This window comes from Delphinapterus leucas, chromosome 16, assembly GCF_059928025.1.
Source record: "Delphinapterus leucas isolate spDelLeu-1000000601 "Yukka" chromosome 16, BTC_Dleu_Yukka2, whole genome shotgun sequence".
Lineage (NCBI taxonomy): Eukaryota > Metazoa > Chordata > Mammalia > Artiodactyla > Monodontidae > Delphinapterus > Delphinapterus leucas.
The window spans coordinates 46,308,053-46,328,916 of record NC_143144.1 but is presented as its reverse complement, the minus strand read 5'-3'; the positions used below and the strand labels follow the sequence as shown (position 1 = coordinate 46,328,916).

The window sequence follows — 20,864 nt, the reverse complement described above, 5'->3', positions numbered from 1 at the left end:
AGAGGGGGTCATAATTCACAGAGGTCATCTCAATTTGAGAAGCAGTTAGTTGCCATGTTAATTATCTCCAATTTTTTCATAGGAACTTAATATGTTATTTTCTGCCAACATTCTACCCCTGCCAAGATACTACTTCTCACTTCCCATAGAAAGCAATGTGATACAGAGATTACAAGAAAAGGCCTTGAACTAAGGTAAACTTAAACTTTTAATTCTGACTTCATTGGTTATTGGCTGAGTAATACTTGGAAAGCTATATAACGTTACTAATCTTCAATTTTTCCAACAATAAAACAAGGAATAATTGCATCTACTTTATAGGTAAGTGTGTTTGTTTGTTTTATTCGCTTGCTTCTTTATTTAAACACTTTCGGTAGGCTAAAATAAAGAGGTTTTCACAGTTCTCAGAAAAGTACTAAAGACAAATAAATGGCAGCTATTGTTATTAACAAATAATATTCACTGACTGGTATTTTCCAACAGCCCAAGAGGGACAATATTCCAAGGTCTAGCTTAATCTTTCTTACCTCACACAGAAATTTTTGAATAATATGACAAATATTCATGACTTTTCAAACTTGTTTTTATTGGATAAATAGTTGCTGTTTTAAAGTTCTTTCTATATTCTGGAAACTGTTTCTTTGAGTTTTTTTTAAAATATATGTTGTAAATATTTGCTTTCAGCTAATTGCTTGTATTTTAATCTTTTATGCTCTTTGTCATTGTAGTCCGTTATTCTGATGTAATGAAATTTATCAGTCATTTTTCATTAGCATATTTCAGTTATCAATGTTCAACAAAAAAAGAAAATTACAGACCAATATCACTGATGAACATAGAGGCAAAAATCCTCAACAAAATACTAGCAAACAGAATCCAACAACACATTAAAAGGATCATACACAATGATCAAGTGGGATTTATCCCAGGGATGCAAGGCTTCTTCAATATACGCAACTCAATCAATGTGATACAACATATTAACAAATTAAAGACTAAAAACTATATGATCATCTCAATAAACAGAGAAAAAGCTTTTGACAAAATTCAACACCAATTTATGATAAAAACTCTCCAGAAACTAGGCATAGAGGAAACCTACCTCAACATAATAAAGGCCATATACAACAAGCCCACAGCAAACATCATTCTCAATGGTGAAAAAGTGAAAGCATTTCCTCTATGATCAGGAACAAGAGAAGGATGTCCACTCTCACCACTATTATTCAACATAGTATTGGAAATTCGAGCCATGGCAATCAGAGAATAAAAAGAAATAAAAGGAATACAAATTGGCAAAGAAGTGAAACTGTCACTGTTTGCAGATGACATGATACTATACATAGATAATCCTAAAGATGCCACCAGAAAACTAGAGCTCATCAATGAATTTAGTAAAGTTGCAGGATACAAAATTAATACACAGAAATCTCTTGCATCCTAATACACTAACAACAAAAGATCAGAAAGAGAAATTAAGGAAACAATACCATTTACCATTGCAACAAAAAGAATAAAATACCTAGGAATAAACCTACCTGAGGAGGCAAAAGACTTGTACTCAGAAAACTATAAAACACTGATGAAGGAAATTAAAGATGACACAGAGGTGGAGAGATATATCATATTCTTGGATTGGAAGAATCAGTATTGTGAAAATGACTATATTACCCAAAGCAATCTACAGATTCAGTGCAATCCTTATCAAATTACCAATGGCATTTTTCACAGAATTAAAACAAAATATTTTACAATTTGTATGGAAACACAAAAGACCTCAAATAGCCAAAGTAGTCTTGAGAAAGAAAAACGGAGCTGGAGGAATCAGGATCCTGGACTTCAGACTATACTACAAAGCTAAGTAATCAAGACAGTATGGTACTGGCACAAAAACAGAAATATAGATCAATGGTACAGGATAGAAAGCCCAGAGATAAACCCACGCACCTATGGTCACCTAATCTGTGACAAAGGAGGCAAGAATATACAATGGAGAAGAGACAGCCTCTTCAATAAGTGGTGCTGGGAAAACTGGAAAGCTATATGTAAAAGAATGAAATTAGAACACTCCCTAATACCATACACAAAAATAAATGCAAAATGGATTAAAGACCTAAATGTAAGATCAGACACTATAAAACTCTTAGAGGAAAACATAGGAAGAACACTCTTTGACATAATCACAGCAAGATCTTTTTTGACCCATCTCCTATAATAATGAAAATAAAAACAAAAACAAGCAAATGGGGCCTAATTAAACTTAAAAGCTTTTGCACAGCAAAGAAAACCATAAATAAGACAAAAGTACAACCCTTAGAATGGGAGAAAATATTTGCAAACGAAGCAATGGACAAAGGATTAATCTCCAAAATATACAAGCAGCTCATGCAGCTCAACATCAAAAAACCCAACAGCCCAATCCAAAAATGGGTGGAAGACCTAAATACATATTTCTCTAAAGAAGACATCCAGATGGCCAAGAGGCACATGATAAGATGCTCAATATCACTAATTATTAGAGAAATGAAAATCAAAACAAAACTATAATGAGGTATCATCACACACTTGTCAGAATGGCCATCATCAAAAATTTTACAAACAATAAATGCTGGAGAGGGTGTGGAGAAAAGGGAAGCCTCTTGCACTGTTGATGGGAATGTAAATTGATACAGCCACTGTGGAGAATAGTATGGAGGTTCCTTAAAAAGCTAAAAATAGAACTATCTAATGACCCAGCAATCCCACTACTGGGCATATACCCTGAGAAAACCATAATTCAAAAAGTCACATGTGTTGGGCTTCCCTGGTGGCACAGTAGTTGAGAGTATGCCTGCTGATGCAGGGGACATGGGTTCGTGCCCCGGTCCGGGAAGATCCCACATGCCGTGGAGCGGCTGGGCCCGTGAGCCATGGCCGCTGAGCCTGTGCGTCTGGAGCCTGTGCTTCGCAACGGGAGAGGCCACGACAGTGAGAGGCCCGTGTACCACAAAAAAAAAAAAAAGTCACATGTACCGCAGTGTGCATTGCAGCATTATTTACAATAGCCAAGACATGGAAACAACCTAACTGTCCACTGACAGATGAATGGATAAAGAAGATGTGGTACATATATAATGGAATATTACTCGGCGATAAAAAGGAATGAAATTGGGTCATTTGTAGAGATGTGGATGGACCTAGAGTCTGTCATACAGAGTGAAGTAAGTCAGAAAGAGAAAAACAAATATCATATATTAATGCATATACGCAGAATCTTGAAAAATGGTACAGATGAACCTGTCTGCAGGGCAGGAAGAGAGACACAGATGTAGAGAATGGACATGTGGACACAGTGGGGGAAGGGGAGGGTGGGATGAATTGGGAGATTTGGTTTGACATAAATACACTACGATGTGTAATATAGAAAGCTACTGGGAACCTGCTATAAAGCACAGGGAGCTCAGCTTGGTGCTCTGTGATGACACAGATGGGTGGGATGGGGGTGGGGAGGGAGGTCCAAGAGGAAGGGGATATATGTATACATATAGCTGATTCACTTCTTTGTACAGCAGAAACTAACACTACATTGTAAAGCAATCACTGTTTATCCATTCATCCATTACTGGACATATGGGTTGTTTCCACCTTTTAGCTATTGTGAATAATGTTGCTATGAACACTGATATACAAATACCTGTTTGAGTCCCTGCTTTCAATTCTTTGGGGTATATGCTAAGGGTGATACTTTTAAGGGACATTAATTCTTATATTAAAGACTGAAGAGAAAAATTACAAGTTGATTTTCTTCTCTCTCTCCCTGCAATTAAAATGACTGATTGGTGTGATCAATGGAAATCAGTTTTGAAGAATCAGTTGTGACAGAGTTATCAGCATTAAACCATAGCAAATGTAGCAGGTAGTCCCTAATTAATTCTCTTGTTCTGTGTCCTTTGACACAATCCAGGAATTACTTTAACATGATATGAACATTCATATCATTGAGCCAGAATCCAAATCTTTACATGTGTGTTTAAATAAAAGCCTTAATAATTACTTGCTTTTTTGGTCTAGTTTATTAGAGTGCTAACTCTATAAAGGCAGAGGACAGTCTGTTTTGTTTGCCTCTGTATTTTCAACACACACTAGGTATACAATGTATATTTTCTAAAAAAAAAAAAAAAGAACTTTAAATAGGTCTCTAAGCATATTAGGTATACCATTTCAGAGTGCACCCATACACAAACATATATATATACAAAATTTTCCTTCTTTTACTATCACTTATATTGAATAATTAATTTCAATAATGCTCTCATTGTGTTGCCTTTCTCCTAGCATACTTTTAGTAATGCCTTTAGTCCACTGTCCATATTTGAAAATAGTAAGTATTGTTTTATTCATTGATATTTTAGTCTCATATTTCTTAGTAAATCCTGTAATATGTTTCCTCTTACCGTTCCTACACATAACACAACTTTAAAAAATTTATCTTTATGATTTCATGATGGACTAAAAAAATTTAACTTGCGTGTATGGTGGATAAAATCTAACATTACCCCAATATTATACAGTAAGTGGTAAAAAGCCTCTTTCACAATCGTAGGCTGATTCCCTGTTTTTTAAATCATCTTCTGCCAAGATTTGGGCTTGGCTGGCCCTGATCCAGGGCTATTTCTAATAACATTTTTTGCTGCCCTAAGTATGAATTGAAAAGACTTGCTTAACTCACTTTCACTCCGATTAAATTTCTAAAGGAGAAGCTTCCAGGCTTCAAGGCTAAAGGCAGCATTTGAAAATGTTCACCACTGAAGATTTATTACCCCCATCACTTCCTAAGGTCCTTGTCTCCTATCACTGTTCCACAAACACACTCTGCACTTTGTTTTTTCTGGGTTTGGCTTTGTGTTTCCTCTGCTTGGACTATTCTCATTTATTTCACTTTGAGAAAGTCTAATGGCTCTTCAGTGCCACTCAAATTCTTCATCCCCCAGGAAAACTTTTATGTTCTTTACCAATGAAAATGTCTCCTTCCCTTGAATCCACATAACAATTTGTGCTTTCCTAACTGAATTAATCATAACAGCATATACTTGCATCAATACATTGCTATGCTTTTTCTCACATCCCTTCTCTGTCTCTGTCTCCCCTCCTACATAGAATATTATATGGCATGAAATTGGTTTCCTGAAAAGGACCCCTCTCCCTAGCCTGAATAACCCACTGATCAATTGAAGAAAGGACTGTCCTATGGAATTCTTGGTAGTCCTGGAGAAATAATCAATCCCATCCCTGTCTACCTCATCAAAAGTAGTACATGGCTTCTCTCCGATGCATCTCTCACCCCCCAGATATTTCTTCCCATGTAGCTCTTCACACACCCTAATTTGATTCAGTTTCCCACTTCACCTTTACTTCCACCACCAACCTTTCACCAGGATTCCTTGGAATTCATAGTCCATCATCAGCAATATCCCCTAAATATTCAACCTTCCCTTTGAGTATTATCATTACTTTTTTACTCTTCCCACCCTGGTCTTCTCCCTTACATACGATACTGCTTTCTAAGGCTGACTCAAAAAGTGGCTCCCGTATCTGACATAGCACAATGCCTAGAGGTAGATAGGTGGCACGTGTCCTGTCTCTGAATCACTGCTTCTAGAACATTATTCTATCTCCTTTGCCACCTTCTCGCAATTCTTCTGAAGTAAATGCCATCATCAGATAATATCACCCATTAAATTTTCTTACTGCCGTCATCTATAGGTTTCTTGAATAATCTCCTTTATTAATGGAATATTTTAGCATTTAGCTTATTTTTTTTCTCCACTACAGTATTACTTCTCCTAGCATGAGTGGTCATGTAAAAATACACAGGGGCACTCTATTCACAGCAGCGCGTGACAGTTGATCACTCCCTCTTTCATCAATTTAGTTCTTACGAGTCTCAGGGACCCTATTATACATTTTCCTAGTATTCTTGCTACCTCATGGCAGCAATTTCTCAGCATGATTTGATGAATCCTCTTCCTGATCCCTAAGTATTGAGTTCCTAAGGCTTAGTCTTTGGACTTTTTTTTTTAAGCTTTTTGTTTTTTTGATGTGGACCATTTTTCAAGTCTTTATTGAATTTGTTACAACATTGCTTCTGTTTTATGTTTTGGTTTTTTGGCTGCGAGGCATGTGGGATCTTAGCTCCCCAACCAGGGATCAAACCTGCACACCCTGCATTGGAAGGCGAAGTCTTAACCACTGGACCGCCAGGGAAGTCCCTGGACTTTTCTACCTACATCCATTTTCATTAATATCATGATTTCATCCTGGCTTGCAATTTCTTTCCTGAATCTAAATCAGCATCTGTAACCATCTTGCCAAGAATTATGCTTGCATATTGAAAGTGCCTCACAAACATGAAATATCCAAAAGTGAACTCTTGATTTTTGCACCATAATTCCCGAGGGAGCAATGGGGACCTGTTCAGAACAAAACCCTCAGAGTCAACCTTGATTTTCTCTAATGCCCCACATATAATCCATCAGCAAATCCTTTTGGCTTCCTTTTTACTTCCTTCTCATCATCTCCCCATTCTACACCATGGTTCAAGTCACTACCAAATCTTGCCTGGACTAGTGATGCATTGGGCTCTGTTTCTACTCTTGTCTAAAAACACTGTGTATCTACTCCCACATCCCACCCTGCACAACATCCAGAATAATCCTTTTATATTGGATTATGTCACATTTCTAGACAAAACCATTCAAAAACTTTCTTTCTAAGCACATCTAAAATAAATCCCATATTCTGGTCCTGGGCTGCATTTCCAGTCTCATCCCCAGCCAGTCTTTTTCAGTCACACTGACCTCCCCAAATTCCCTCCAACTTTAGAGACTTTATATTGGAATGCTCCTTACCTAGAAATAGACAAGTCTCTCTCTTGACCACATGACTTTATGTTAATAGTTCCTGTTTTCTTGATCTACAATTTGTTTCTTCTATTAGTTTGTTTGCATTACTAGGGTGGGAAGTTTGGGGGTTTTTTGTTTGATTATTTTTTAGTTGCTCTATGTCCAACTTCTAGAACAACTCACACTATAAACACCCCAAAATTATTTACTGACTAAATGAATAAACTGAATCAATCGTTAATAGGACTAAAATGTAAAATAAGATAAAAATCAACTACAAAGGACTGTTACCTGTAAATCATAATGCAAGTTGGATATAATGTAATTGGCTTGAATTGGTACACCAATTTTAGTTGCAACTGGTGATTCAAATCAGGAGTCAGAATTTGGCACTGTGGGAGAGCTATTTTGCAAGTACAACACACATGCTTTATTTGCTTGGTTGATTTTTCTCTTTCTTACTTAAGGATGTTAAAGTGATAAAATCATATGTAAGAAGAGCTCAATCATGGTACTCCTGGTAATAGGGAAAGAAAGGCAACTACTCATATGCAAAACTAGAGGCAATCAGTAGCTGGATTTGCTTAGAAATATTTAGGTTTTATGTTTGTATGCTAATAGCTATTTTAAAAATTGATTATTAAAATAGCTTCAGAAATATAACTCTGTAATTAATAATCTAAAATCCTATAGCCTATAAAATTTCCTCAGTGTAATGCAATATTTACAAATTTATTTTTTAGTTATAAAACTATTTCAACTTTATGTACTATTGAAAAAATCTGAAAACGTATTTGATAATTAACTAAAGAAAAATTGAAAATTATCAACTTTAGTCTATGATATTGTGTTTTTAAATTCTAACATTTCTGACATATGAAGGTTTTAAAAAATCTTTACTAAAGTACTAATGTTAGTAGTGTTAGTAGTGTTATTTTTTACATTGATTTAACTAGCATCTTGAATTTTAAAAAATTATTGCAGAAAAAAGAATTACAAAATTTATTACATTATTTCTTCAATCAGAAAATAGTAATTTTATATTTGCTACAAGAAACTCCATTTTGAGACTCTTTGGAGTTATTGTAAATTAATCCTGAATATTAAAGGCATACAAATATACTAGGAAAACAGACATTTTGATATCTTATTCAATGTAAAACATCATAAATAATTTGTTCCTATTTTTATAGTAAAAATAAATCACAAAAAGTTGCTTAGTATTCACCTCATAATTAATCTGTATTTAGTTTGACTAATTAAACTCATTTATCTGTTTCAGACTTTTGTTTAAACTATGAAAATGTACTCAGTTAATATAAATTACATGGTTATAGTTTATCTACAAAATATGATCTCTTTGACTTTTTAGTTCTGTATCTTAATAAATGTTCTCATACCTTAACTCTGAGCACAGAAGCAAACATTCTTGCATCTTCAGATACACCTCCAATGTAGAGTTTTTTCTGAAACACTGGGGGATGATCATTTTCATCCTGAATCTCAATATACACTTTAGCTCTATTGCCTGGAGGAAAAGAAATAATATATTTTTTATTGATGGTCATTAATTAGAAAAAGATGGACTGGAGTAAATAATTATTGTACTTGAACAGTGGAAGAAACTTAAATCAGAAAGTCATTCCTAATTGGCATGCTTAATACCCCATACCCAATGAGGACATTGATAATGATGTTTCTGGCAACATGTTAAGTTGCTGCTATTTCTTTTAGTTATAATGTCTTGTTAATTCATCTTACTTGATTTAATAGACACTATTGTGTTCTGCTAATTTTAATAAAACAATTCAACCTTTCATATTTACAAATACTTCACACACATTACAAATTTCACCAAAGTGACATAAATATATAAAACACCTTATGAAATAATAGTCTGCCATAAATTTAAAAATATTTTTATTCTTAAGTATAGAACTAGCAATGATATTATCTTAGCTTAACATGTAGTATTATATATATATATGCATATATGTGTGTGTGTATATATATATATATATATACATATATATATATATATTAAGATTAGAAGTAAACAATATTTGGGTGAGGTGCTTATTTCCACAAAGGGAAAACAAATTTTGTCGTGCATTAGAGGCTATCTAGCATTCATTGGAAAATATGTAGCTGGAGAGATGATTATTGTATGACTTATAAATACTGGGTTTTATAATTTAAACCACATTAAATATACTATAAAGAATACATTTCATCACGTTAAAATCTCACTCCCTCAATCATCGCACTCTTAAGGAAAAATGTAGCACTTTTTACTAGTACAAGAATGACCCTTTACAAAGAATCTGATAAATGAAAATAACTTACAAACCAGATAAAATGAGGAATAACTGGTAAACATTTTGCAAAAAGTAGATTCAAATTACATAAATATTTTGATGTATTATCTAAGTAAACTTTTCTCATGCATTTCAAGTAGGATCAAATATACAGCAATTGATCTACAAACTATCAGGCAAACCCAGATGTTATTACTTTATTGTATCCTCAGCTATAACTAATTAACACCAACCTACTGGCACAGTGGGTGGATCATGGGTATATAATATATGTGTCGATTAAATGAATGAATAATCTTCATTGTCCTAGTAAGAATTTAGAAAAAGGCTCCTTTTTGCTTAACTTGGGAAAGGTCAGTGAGACAAGAGAGTTAACCACAAGGTTTTACACCTGTCCTACTGCTATTCATTTAGTTTCTCCCCTATTGGCCTCTTTCCCACCATTCCTGAACTGGAGAAGCTAGAATCAAAAAGAAAAACTTACTAGGTCAACAAAGAAGCGTACCAGCAGGGAAGTAAGGTTAATGATAGACTATGCTTCTCTATCCTACAGTACCAGGGCTTCAAATTGCACCCTGGTCAGCCACCAACAGAGTTCATCCAAAATGAAACCCATGTTCATCTTAGTAGCAATTTTAAATTTCTGGAATCAAAGGAGCTAATTTGATAATCTTTTTAAAAAAATAAGTCAAACTAAAACTGAGGATCTAAAGCACAGCATGGTGATGACAGTTAATAATACTGTACTATGTACTTAAATCTGCTAAGAGAATAGATTTAAAATGTTCTCACCAAACACACATATACACACACACACAACAGGACACAAATGTGAGCTGATGGATGTGAAAACTAACTTGTGGCAATCATTTCACAGTATATATGTATATCAAAACACCACACTGTACAACTTAAATATATACAGTTTGTCAATTATACTTGAATAAAGCAGGAGGGTGGAAATTGTGATGCATCTAATTAAGGAACATAAAATAAATGTTGGCCAGTCCAAAAATAATTAAAGTACCCCTATAGTTTAATCACTAGAATAGCATTCACTTAGATTTTCTGATTCATTAACATACAATGTCCATGACACCATAGATTTCTGAGGCTCATACACTTTCACTAGGTGTGTGTAAGGACTAAGGACTGTATCACGATCTTTCACCTAATTTGGGTTTTGATTATTTCTAAGGCAGAAACTTGGAAGCAACTCTCATTTAAATTTGTTTAAGGGAATATACTATTTACCTCCTTGAGTATTTGAAGAATCTTTTTTTCCCTCCATATTATATCATTTTTTTAAGGTAGTTATGAAGCACAGAACAAGAAAGATGCAGGGTGGGTGGGGGAGAAAGGAAAGTGGTGTTGATAAAATGGATAAGAGAATACTGTGAGAAGGACAACACAAGTGCCTGATGACCTAATACCCTCTTGCAGTCTTACTTATGGTTGGGTGAGACAATGACAGGCTTCCAAGGAGAACCACCGGGGATGAAGGAAATTATAAACTGGATGAAAGATTGCTTGGCAAGTGTTTTGGTTAAAAGACGTTGTATCCTTCTATGCACTTTGGGGCCCAGCGCCTCATTTCCCTTCCTTCACTAACATTCTTTTTCTCCAGTTCTGTATGAGAGAAACTTCTCTTTGGGCAGTACTTTTGGATTGAGTCAGGAAGTTCCAGAAGTGACCCTTGAGGCAAGGAAATGTGAGCTACGTTCCTGGTACTTACTAGTTTAAAGAAAGAGAAAATAGAACTATTAAGAAGTAAAGCTCAGAAAAGGAAATACAAGTCAGGATATAAAACTCATTGAGTAGATCTTCTGTTCTATGTTAGACATCCTAAACAAGGTGAAGTGTTCAGAAGAGTAACTGACAGTCAAAATACCATTAACTTTAACTTGACTCTATGTTTTTCAAAACGAAATTTGGTTTGGATATTTTTCCCTTTCCTTTACTTTTAATAATTAATTCTGTACAGTTATTTTTCTCTTCTTAGGGAACCCTTATTATTCTCAAGATGAATCTGTTTCTTCTATCCACATGACCAACCTATTGCCTACATTGCATCAGGTTCTCATAAAATACTTTCTGAATAATGTTCCAAGGAGTTAAAGCAATGGTTCTAGACCATGATTGATTTTGCCTATCCAGAGACATTTCTGGTAGTAATAACTACAGAGGGTGGGACAGTGGGGGGAGTGCTACTGGAATTTAGCTGGTAGAGGCCAGAGATGCTGAGAAACATCCAGTGATGAACAGGACAAGCCCCTATGACAAAAAATTATCAAGCCCAAAATGTCAATAGTGATGAGGCTGAAAAACCCTAGTTAAAATGAGAGAGAGAGAGAGAGAGAGATTGGCTAGAGAAATAAAGATAAAATGGAAAGTGTGTGTAAATATATAACAATGCCCTCTCCTGAGCCCATTTACGTGCACATGCCTTCGATATGGGACTCAATTAAAATGGGCTGCAATTATTTGATCAAACATTGGTCATCGCCATCTTCACTGCATTCTTTAAAGTCAGGGGTTCAATCCCATTCACCTCCACCCCTGTCACTGCCCATTGGCATCTGTTCCTGACATTCCCTCAATCCGTATGCTGTGAACTCCAACCATATCTGTAATTATTACTAGCATATAAACATCAAAGAAATACTGACTGTAATACTTGGGAATACAGGAGCTTAGTCTGATAGAAAACATACACTAGATTAGACTGTAAAACCCTGAAGCCAAGGATGGTGTTTTTCTTATTGTTAAATATTCTTTGTGGTCTAACACATTACATAGATTTTTTTTTGAATTGTATCATAATGTGGTTCTATTGCACAGAACTTTCAAAAAATGCATGGAATACCAGAGTTACATATTTTTTACTTTGCTGGTGCCAAGAGATCAAAGTTAGATCCTCTTTAAAGTGCATACACACACACACATATCTTTTATGCTATTTTTCCTTTAATACTATTTTTGTATGTACTTTACTGGCAAACTAAATTTTAGAAGCACCATGACTTCTACACAGTCGGTGTTTAATAAATGTTGAATTAGACTAAAATTGCTACCACTCCCCTACCTGACATTCGCTTAAATAGAATGAATCACTGTATTTTATCCCCATAAATGAAATGAGATGATACATATTTAAGCCCTTAAAAAATCATAGTGCCCAGCAAGCGCATGTTGTTGTTAAGAGTAAGCATCTCTCTCTTAAAGATAACAGACTTTTTTTAAAGTTTAATATTAGGAAAATACTAAATCTAAAACCATTCATAATTCCATGGGCTGTCTGGAATTACCCTGAAGATTCATGGTTCTTACACTATTGTTAACTTCCTCTCTGTTCCTCTGCCTTAGTTTATATGCCAGATAAATGACTATTTCTATAGATAAAGGAATGTTTAAGAACAAAAGGATCATCTGAGATAAGCATGTAATCTGATTTTACTAAAGGGTTTATACAGTTATTCACTAAGAAAATAGAGTTTGAAAAAAAAGTATAGAAGAAATGTGTTATAGTGTGTTCATTAGATGGAATTAGGAATACAATATATTTACATGATCTTTTGAAAAATAAGTTATTAAGTAAGTATGTCAGAATGAGAAAAGTCACTGTTTCTTATCTCTCAGCTTTTTGCTCTGCAGGAATTGTACTTAGTCATATTTATATACAATGCTTATTTTAAGTAGTTAGGCAGCAAGAGAGACAATATTTTGAGGTTCATTTTAGTAGTTTTCTAATTTAGCTTTGATGTTGATTTAATTAGTTTTTGCATGATTTTAATTGCTTGTATCTAAAACATACATTTTTGTATATGTGTTGGCTGAAAGGTTAATAACCGAATTAAAGAAATAACTGCATGTAACTACTGGCTTCAAAACGTACACTCAGATTACTATAATATACACTTGATTTTTTTTTTTAATATACACTTGATTTTTAGCTAAGTCTTTTAGTGAAGAAAATGACGACATTGACAATTTTACAACTATAGTGATGAGGAGATAATCAGGGGAGTAATATTCTAAATATTAATTAAAGTTTGGCTTTGTGTCTCTATTAACGTATTTTTCCCATTAGGAAAATTTAATAAACTAAGTTTCCCTGTAAACAGTAACCAACAAAACAGAAGCTAAGAATGCAACATTATTTCTTTTCACTGGCATTGCTAGCATTTTGTGCTAATGCTGAGACCACATTGATGCATTTAGAGGCATTTGCAACAGGAATGATGATGACTTTTAGCTCAGTATGTTTCCATTCAGAATAAACAAACACTATTTTAATTCATTTGTATCTATTAAACTCCATCTCTTTCCACAAAAACAGTTTAATACAGGAGTCATAAGGACCAATAAAACTGCTGTAGTTGTAAACTGGGAAATAAACAAATTTAAGCACAAGCTATGGAGCCAGAGCCTGGGTCAAATGCCAGTAATACTCCATGTACATGGTGTGACCTTACACAGGTTACTCACCCTTTCTGAGTTAGTTTCTCAACAACAACATGGTAAAATGAATGAATAAATGTAAAGCACTAAATACAGTACATGATGGCATCACTATTTCAAATATGTCTCAGAGCTTCCTGCCTCTTGAGGTAGGAGAGAGAAAGTATTATTATTATTATTATTATTTTATCTGAATGAGGAAGAATATTAATACCATGAAATTTAAAAAAATAATAATTTCTAGCATTGAATTATAAAAGAAATTTGTTTCATGTGGGATATTATATATGGAATATCAAATAATGTAGTGGAAAAATACATATATTTTTACTGCAAATAGAAGAATTTAAATAGTATGAAATACTGTTGGAAGACAGTAAAAGTACCATATTAACTATCCATACTTTTATTTACATGACAGGACTACAAATTTATGAAGAACTTATTTTAAAAAGTCAACAGTCTTTGAGGAAGACACACACTATACAGTATTTGATGTAAAAATATTCTGTGGACATTACAAGCCTAGAAAGAATCATTTTATCCTAAAATTCAGAATCATAGCTGAGAGAAAATAATTATGTTTGAATGGAACAAAAAATGAACTTTGTATTTTTGACACACAGTCATAAACAAAAGTATATATTTAAGCCCAAAGTTGTTTTATTTAAACAGAAACAATGATTGATAAATTTGGTAAATTATATGAATAAACAAACAAAAAGCCAAGCCAACAAACAAAAAGATTGTGTCTTGAAAATGCAATTTACTAAGCACTTGAAAATGTACACTGACTCTAGAGACTAATGTCACATAGGCAGTCCTGAATTGTCATACCTGTCCCTAAACACACAGACACCCCCTCCCACACACAAACACACAACAGAGAGAAACATTACGTTCTTCTTTCTTGAGACTATAAAGGAGCTTTGTCCAAAAAGGTAGAAAAGAATCCATCAAGAAGAAATTAATAAGCAAACTCTGGTTTACCATATTTTGACAGAAGGAAAGGAAGATGCATTGCTCTTTTTTGAATAGTTTCTCTGTAACAGTCCTTGTATTGGCTTTTTTGTTTACAGTATCTCTTTAAAACCTTTTAAATGATCCATAAAGTAGATTGTCATTTCTGCTTTTCAGATAAAGATATTAAGACAAAGAAATTAAGTCACTATTATAAGGAAGAGCCAGACTTTATATCCAGACATGGCTAAAATTCACCCTCAGGTCTCTCTTCATAATAAAAATAAGATTTGTAATAAAAACAAGATAACTGTCCATTAGAGACCAGAGATCAGTTCCCACCGGTTTCTAGAATACAGGCAAGCAAACAGTAGAAACCAAATAAAATGTTTCTGAATAAAGAGATAATTCTATTTCAAAGGGCAGACTATTGCAGTCACCCCTTCTATATCTGGTTATCAGTCTGAGTAATGAGTAATGACTTGAAGCATTTATAAATGCCTACAGCATTGCTGAAGGAAGAGAAAAAAATAGTATTTTGAATAATATGTTAAAGTATTTAATAGCAGTACAGGTAGAAGATTCTTCTCTTTAATGCAAAGAAAATATGAGCATCATATTGGTTTCCTATTGATTCTGTAAATTAGTGGCTTAAGCAATACAAATGTGTTATCTTAGAGTTCTGTAGGGCAGAGGGGTATCACTGGGCTAAAATGAAGATGTGTGCAGGTCTACATTCGTTTCTGGAGGCTCTAGGGGTGTATCTGTTTTGTTGCCTTTTCTAGCTTCTAGAATTCGCCTGCCTGCATTCCTTGGTTCATAGTTCCCTTCCACCTTCAAAGCTAGCAATGGCTGACTGAGTCCTTCTCCTTCTGCATCACTCTGACACTGACTGCCCTATCTTATTTCACTTATAAGGACTTTCATAATTACATTGGGGCCACTTAGATAACCCAAGATAACTACAGCATCTCAAATCCTTAATTTAGTCACACATGGGAAGTCCTTTGGCCATGAAAGGTGACATATTCAATAAACTCCAAGGGTTAGGACATGGGCATCTCTTGGAGAAGACAAGATTATTTTTTCTGCCTACAACAGGTGTATTACTGCTCTTGTTAAAAAACATAAAATGCAGAGAAGACAGAAAAGTTTTAGGGTGCTCACAGATGACAAATTTAGGAAAAGCAAAATTCTGTGATATTGCAAACACTGGAGTTTTTGTAGTTTTCTTTTATGTACAAACAACATTACTGACTCTGGTCACTAATGGTTGTTATGGGCTGAATTGTGTCTCCCCCACAGTCATATGTTGAGGCTCTAGCCCCTAATTTGAGACAGGACCATTATGGAAGTAATTCAGGTTAAATGAGGTTGTAAGTGTGGGGCCCTGATCCAAAAGGACTAGTGTCCTTCTAAGAAGAGACATCAGAAAGCTAATACTTTCTCTCCCTGTCTCTCTCTGTCTCTGTCCCTGTCTCTGTTTCTCTATCTCTACCCAACTGCCTCTGTGAGGATACTGTGAGAAGTCGGTCATCTACCATCCAGGAAGAGAGGTATCACCAGAAACCAACCCTGATACACCGTGATCTTGAACTTCTAGCCTCTAGAACTGTGAGAAAAAAAATTTCTTTTGCTTAAACCACATAGTCTATGGTATTTCCTTATGGCATCCCAAGCAGACTAATACAATGATAATACCAATTACTTAATAATTGAGTGAGCTAAATGCTTTCTGTGTATTATTTTAATTTATCCCCATAAAAACACAGTGTTATTGATTATCCACATTTTATCGATGAAGAAAACAGAGATTGGAGAGATTAAGTGACGTGTCTAAGATTACACAACTAGGAAAAGGCAGAAGATTCTCACCCAAACTCTGACAATACATATTCTTAACCATTTCACTTTAAGGCCTTCCTTCAGTTTGGGTAATTTAAAAAATCCAACATAATCCTTAAGCCTCTCTAAAGTTTGTGGTTTGTGGGGAGTGGGGCAGGACAGTTTGTGTCAACTAGCATAAAATTTTAATTTATATTTAGGTATTAGGTTTTTAGATATATTTCTATGACTAAAACCACAAGAAACTGACATTTTACTAGGGGATTTCTAAAGTTTTCTAAATTTTAATAAGTGCCCTGGAGGCTGAGAATATAGAGTGATAGAATGGAGCCAGGGCAATCAAGCCAACTTCTCAGTTGTACCAGGAAAATGGTTGAAAGACTATGTAGATAATCCTGTTTAGATTAAAACTGCTCAATGAAGTCTTTCTATATATCCCTCACTGAAAATATCCTACATCCCTACTTCATAAGAGCTTGAGGCAAAGTAGAAACACCATGGATTCAAAATGAGAAAATTTTTTTGCACATACTTGAGTACTTTGGGACTGATTTTGGACAAGGACAAAGGCCTGCTTCTTTATCTATAATCTGTTGAAAAATGACAGAATTACTTTGGTGATTAAATGTTATAATGAACAGATATGTGCCTATCATCACCATAAAAATGTAAAGCATTAGAGTTGTTGTCCATAAAAATTAAGAAGTGTTTTGGCATACATGCTATTTTCAAAACATTTGCATAGTGAGCAAACTATGTAAAAGTGTATATAATAGTACACTATATATATAATGCTATTATATATATAATACTATTATATATATATAATAGTATTATGTATATATTCTTATTTTATATATATATATCTGTGCCTGGTTCTTGACACAGAGCTCCTAAAGCTGTAAGTAGAGGTACTAGGAGAATCTTTTGTTCTAACATTTAGTCTTTGACCTTGGTTCCTGACACACAGCTCCTAAGACCCTTGTAATTTCCTGAGTGATGAGTGATAGGAATGTCTGTTGGTTCTAATGAGGTGGCTCTTGGCGGGCTCCTGGATGGACACTGGTCACCAGAAAGACCAAGCCATGATTAGAAGCTTGGAACCTAATGCATCATATACACAAAAATGAAAAAAAAATTGAAATAAACTTCATTGGTTCCTTTCTATGCATTTTCTATAATGTCATCTCTTGTATCTAAAAAGTCTGGAGAGACACCATGTGACTCTACTTTTTCAGCATAAACAAGCCCTGCATGATGCTAGTTAAGCCTATATTTTTCCCCCTAAAATCAAATGAATTTGCTTACTTGTTTGCTTGCTCATCTGTAAGAAGGTATTTCCCCAGGCATTATGTAATTTAGTTGTGACGACTTAACAAAAAAGGAATGATTAAAGAGAAAAGTGACCTTGCAATACACAATCTAATTATTCTTTATCTGTATATCTTTGCTTAGTTCATTAGTCATCTGGTACAAAACATATTTAATAATTAGATTTTTGCAGAAATTGTAGAGGTGATACAAGATGAAGCAATTTAACTACAGCAATTTAGTACAATGAACAGGCTAAATTTAGTCCTTAGAAAGTAGTTAATAAAAATGTGTCAAGTAGAGATTCATAGTTCTTGCAATATGACACTAAATTCAAGTGTTATATTTAATCTTCTCCAAAACATCTGATAAGAAAAAAATAATTTTTTGCTGCAACATAAATCTGTGAATCTTCAAAAATCCAAGTAACCAGATACTTAAATTTTTAAGCATCAGTCATAGTAAAAATTGAAAATAAATTTTCATTATGACAGAACATGAAATCTAGCACTATAAACTTCAAGTAATATGCCACTCCTCTACACCTGTCCCCACAGTGCCCAGCTTAGCATTTCATTCAACCACATTTGGGCCCTAAATTGATTTTTGAAAAGTTAAGTAGAATTTCCTTGATTTGTCTGCCCAACATCACTTCCTCCCTTATTTTGAACATTGAATTCCATCTTTTTCCCCTTGGGTTACTGTACTTCCATACTCCATGTGCTTAGTGGAACTGTCAATCACAGTGCTCTGCACTCCACACTTGGCCAGGTGTACATGTCTCAACCCAGGCTAATTAGATTCTCCCCCTCAGATCTTTGAGCTTCAAGGTCCATGATCCCAGCTGTCTTAAAGATACTGCCCCCAAAAGCAGTGTTTTGAGTTTCTGACTAAGATTGCTGAAGCTTATCTCTTTTCTTGTCCTTTCTTAGATCTTATTAAGCTTTTGCTTTGATTGTACAAGTCACAGAGTATTCTACTGAGAAGTTCTTTTTAGTATAAATCAGTCAGAGGTGGTTCCTGTTGCTTCCAACCAAATAACTGTTCCAAGTACAGGTGGAAAGACCAACTTAGTCCACATCAGAGAATGGGGACCATATCTCCCTACCTACAGAAAAAGTTTGGATTTTCCATCCCAAGGTACCAAAAGACATTATAAACTGCAAATTTTCTGTTTAGTGTTGCAAAACTTAAGTATTATATTTTAGCATATTTTCCCCTATGTTGTCATGGATGATTACATTATTTTGACCATTCTTTTTGGGGAAACTGTTGTCTATTTTTGTACTTACATTATCTGGCTGTCAATCAAGATAATGGTACTCAAATCTAAAGACTCCAAAAGATGTCATGACTGTGTTTCTAAAATGTCACAGCCTACAACCATTGTTTACACAAAGAGCTTAGAAACATGTGGACTCCTTTGTATACAATAATCTACAGGAATAAATGAAGCACTTTTAGTATGTGATTGCTATATTTTTAAGTGTCACTCAAACATATCACAGCTAGTAATAATAACAAAACAATAATAATAATTATTATAGCTTTTTTTATTGGATGTCTACAGCGCTCTAATAAGGTAAATGCTTTGCAGGCATCATTTTGCTTAAAATTCTCAAACACCCTAAGAGGAATAGACATATTTATCTTGATATAATCTTGAAGATTCTAAAGCTTAGAAAGGTTAGTAAAAATCAAAGATGCATCTGGAACCCAGGCCTGCCTGATACCAAATTCAGGAATCTTAAACAATTTATTATATCAGAGTTTTAGTTATCTGCCTTTTTCTCTGCTGTTCTATTAAGGTTATTTTTTAATCTTGAGATGTTTCATTGGTAAATCTTCTGAATTACAATATTTTTCTTAATAAATATTTTTTTACAGAATTGCCATTTACCTCTTTTAATCTCATGTATATCTTAACATTTATAGAATATCATCTAGTAGAAATCTTCCATAAATGAAATTGAGCTGTTGGACTGGATAGAGTATCTGCCTTGCGCATTTTAATAAAATATAAACATAGCAATCTCTATCAGGAAATCTTGATGGCAAGAATATACCGTACATTAATAACTAGGAACAGACTTTCAAAATTGAAAGTGATAGCATTTAAAATAATGATTTCCCTTAAATTGTTTGTCTGTAATTATTTTTAAGATATTACATAGGGAACTAATTAGGTACAAGATACCAAGAGGGAGAAAAACAGGAATAAGACTGATTAATTGAACTTATAAAAGTTCCTGGGAATAAAAAAAATGAATTCCCTTCAGGAGAAGAACTGACTACTAGACTTGTTTTGAATAATGGTTAAAAAGAATGACAGGTTAAATTTATGTTTCTTATGTCTGAAACATAAAATTCTGTTTCTGCTTTTACATTTATATAGTATGTAAATTAAACTGAAATGCATGTCTCATAAAATATAAATATTAATAAGAATACACTAAATTTTTAAATTGTGTCTATTGTGTAGACTTAACCAAGAAATCCTTGATCTATAGTTTCCTTTCCATCCACATGCAGGTCTTCTCTATTTATTTGGCATTAGCTATAGTCACTGTGTATCCCAAGTAAGTGTCATCCAACATATTTTTATTAGTCATAAATTTCCTTGAATATCTGTAACGTTTGCAGTTTTTGCCATTTTCTACCTTTCTTGAAATGCCTTCTTTCATTTGACTAACCGATCATCATTACACAAATTTTACTCCTTTTCTCCATGGCCTCTTATGGCTATTCCTTTCTCTCACTCACTAAATAAATGGCCTCCCTCAAACTCAGTCTTTTGCTCTTTTCTTCTGCCAGTGTCTCAGAGAGACAAGGTCAGATGGCCCTGGAGGGTCATTAACTCTCCTCTTTTGCCAGATTAACAAATAACGAGGTCACTGTATCTGGTTTAGCTTGACCTAGGAAAGGCCAAGCAGGATTGAGAACCCCACTGAGGTTGAGACAGTGAAAACTTCTGAAGGTTCAACCTATTTATAAAATCTTCCTATGTTGACACTCTCCCCCATATTTCTTTCTATTATTTAAACATAATGCTGAAATTTACTTTTGTCTAGTTAATCGACGGGAAGCT

At 34.2% G+C, this 20,864-nt stretch overlaps 1 protein-coding gene across 1 annotated transcript in view; it reads right to left on the bottom strand.

Annotated features, from left to right (window-relative positions):
• Positions 1-20,864, bottom strand: part of PCDH15 (protocadherin related 15) — a 416,523-nt gene that overhangs the window by 74,665 nt on the left and 320,994 nt on the right. Inside the window, exon 22 of the mRNA XM_089897353.1 lies at positions 8,282-8,409. Coding sequence (XP_089753479.1) covers positions 8,282-8,409 — 128 coding nt within the window. The remainder of the gene's footprint in view (positions 1-8,281; positions 8,410-20,864) is intronic.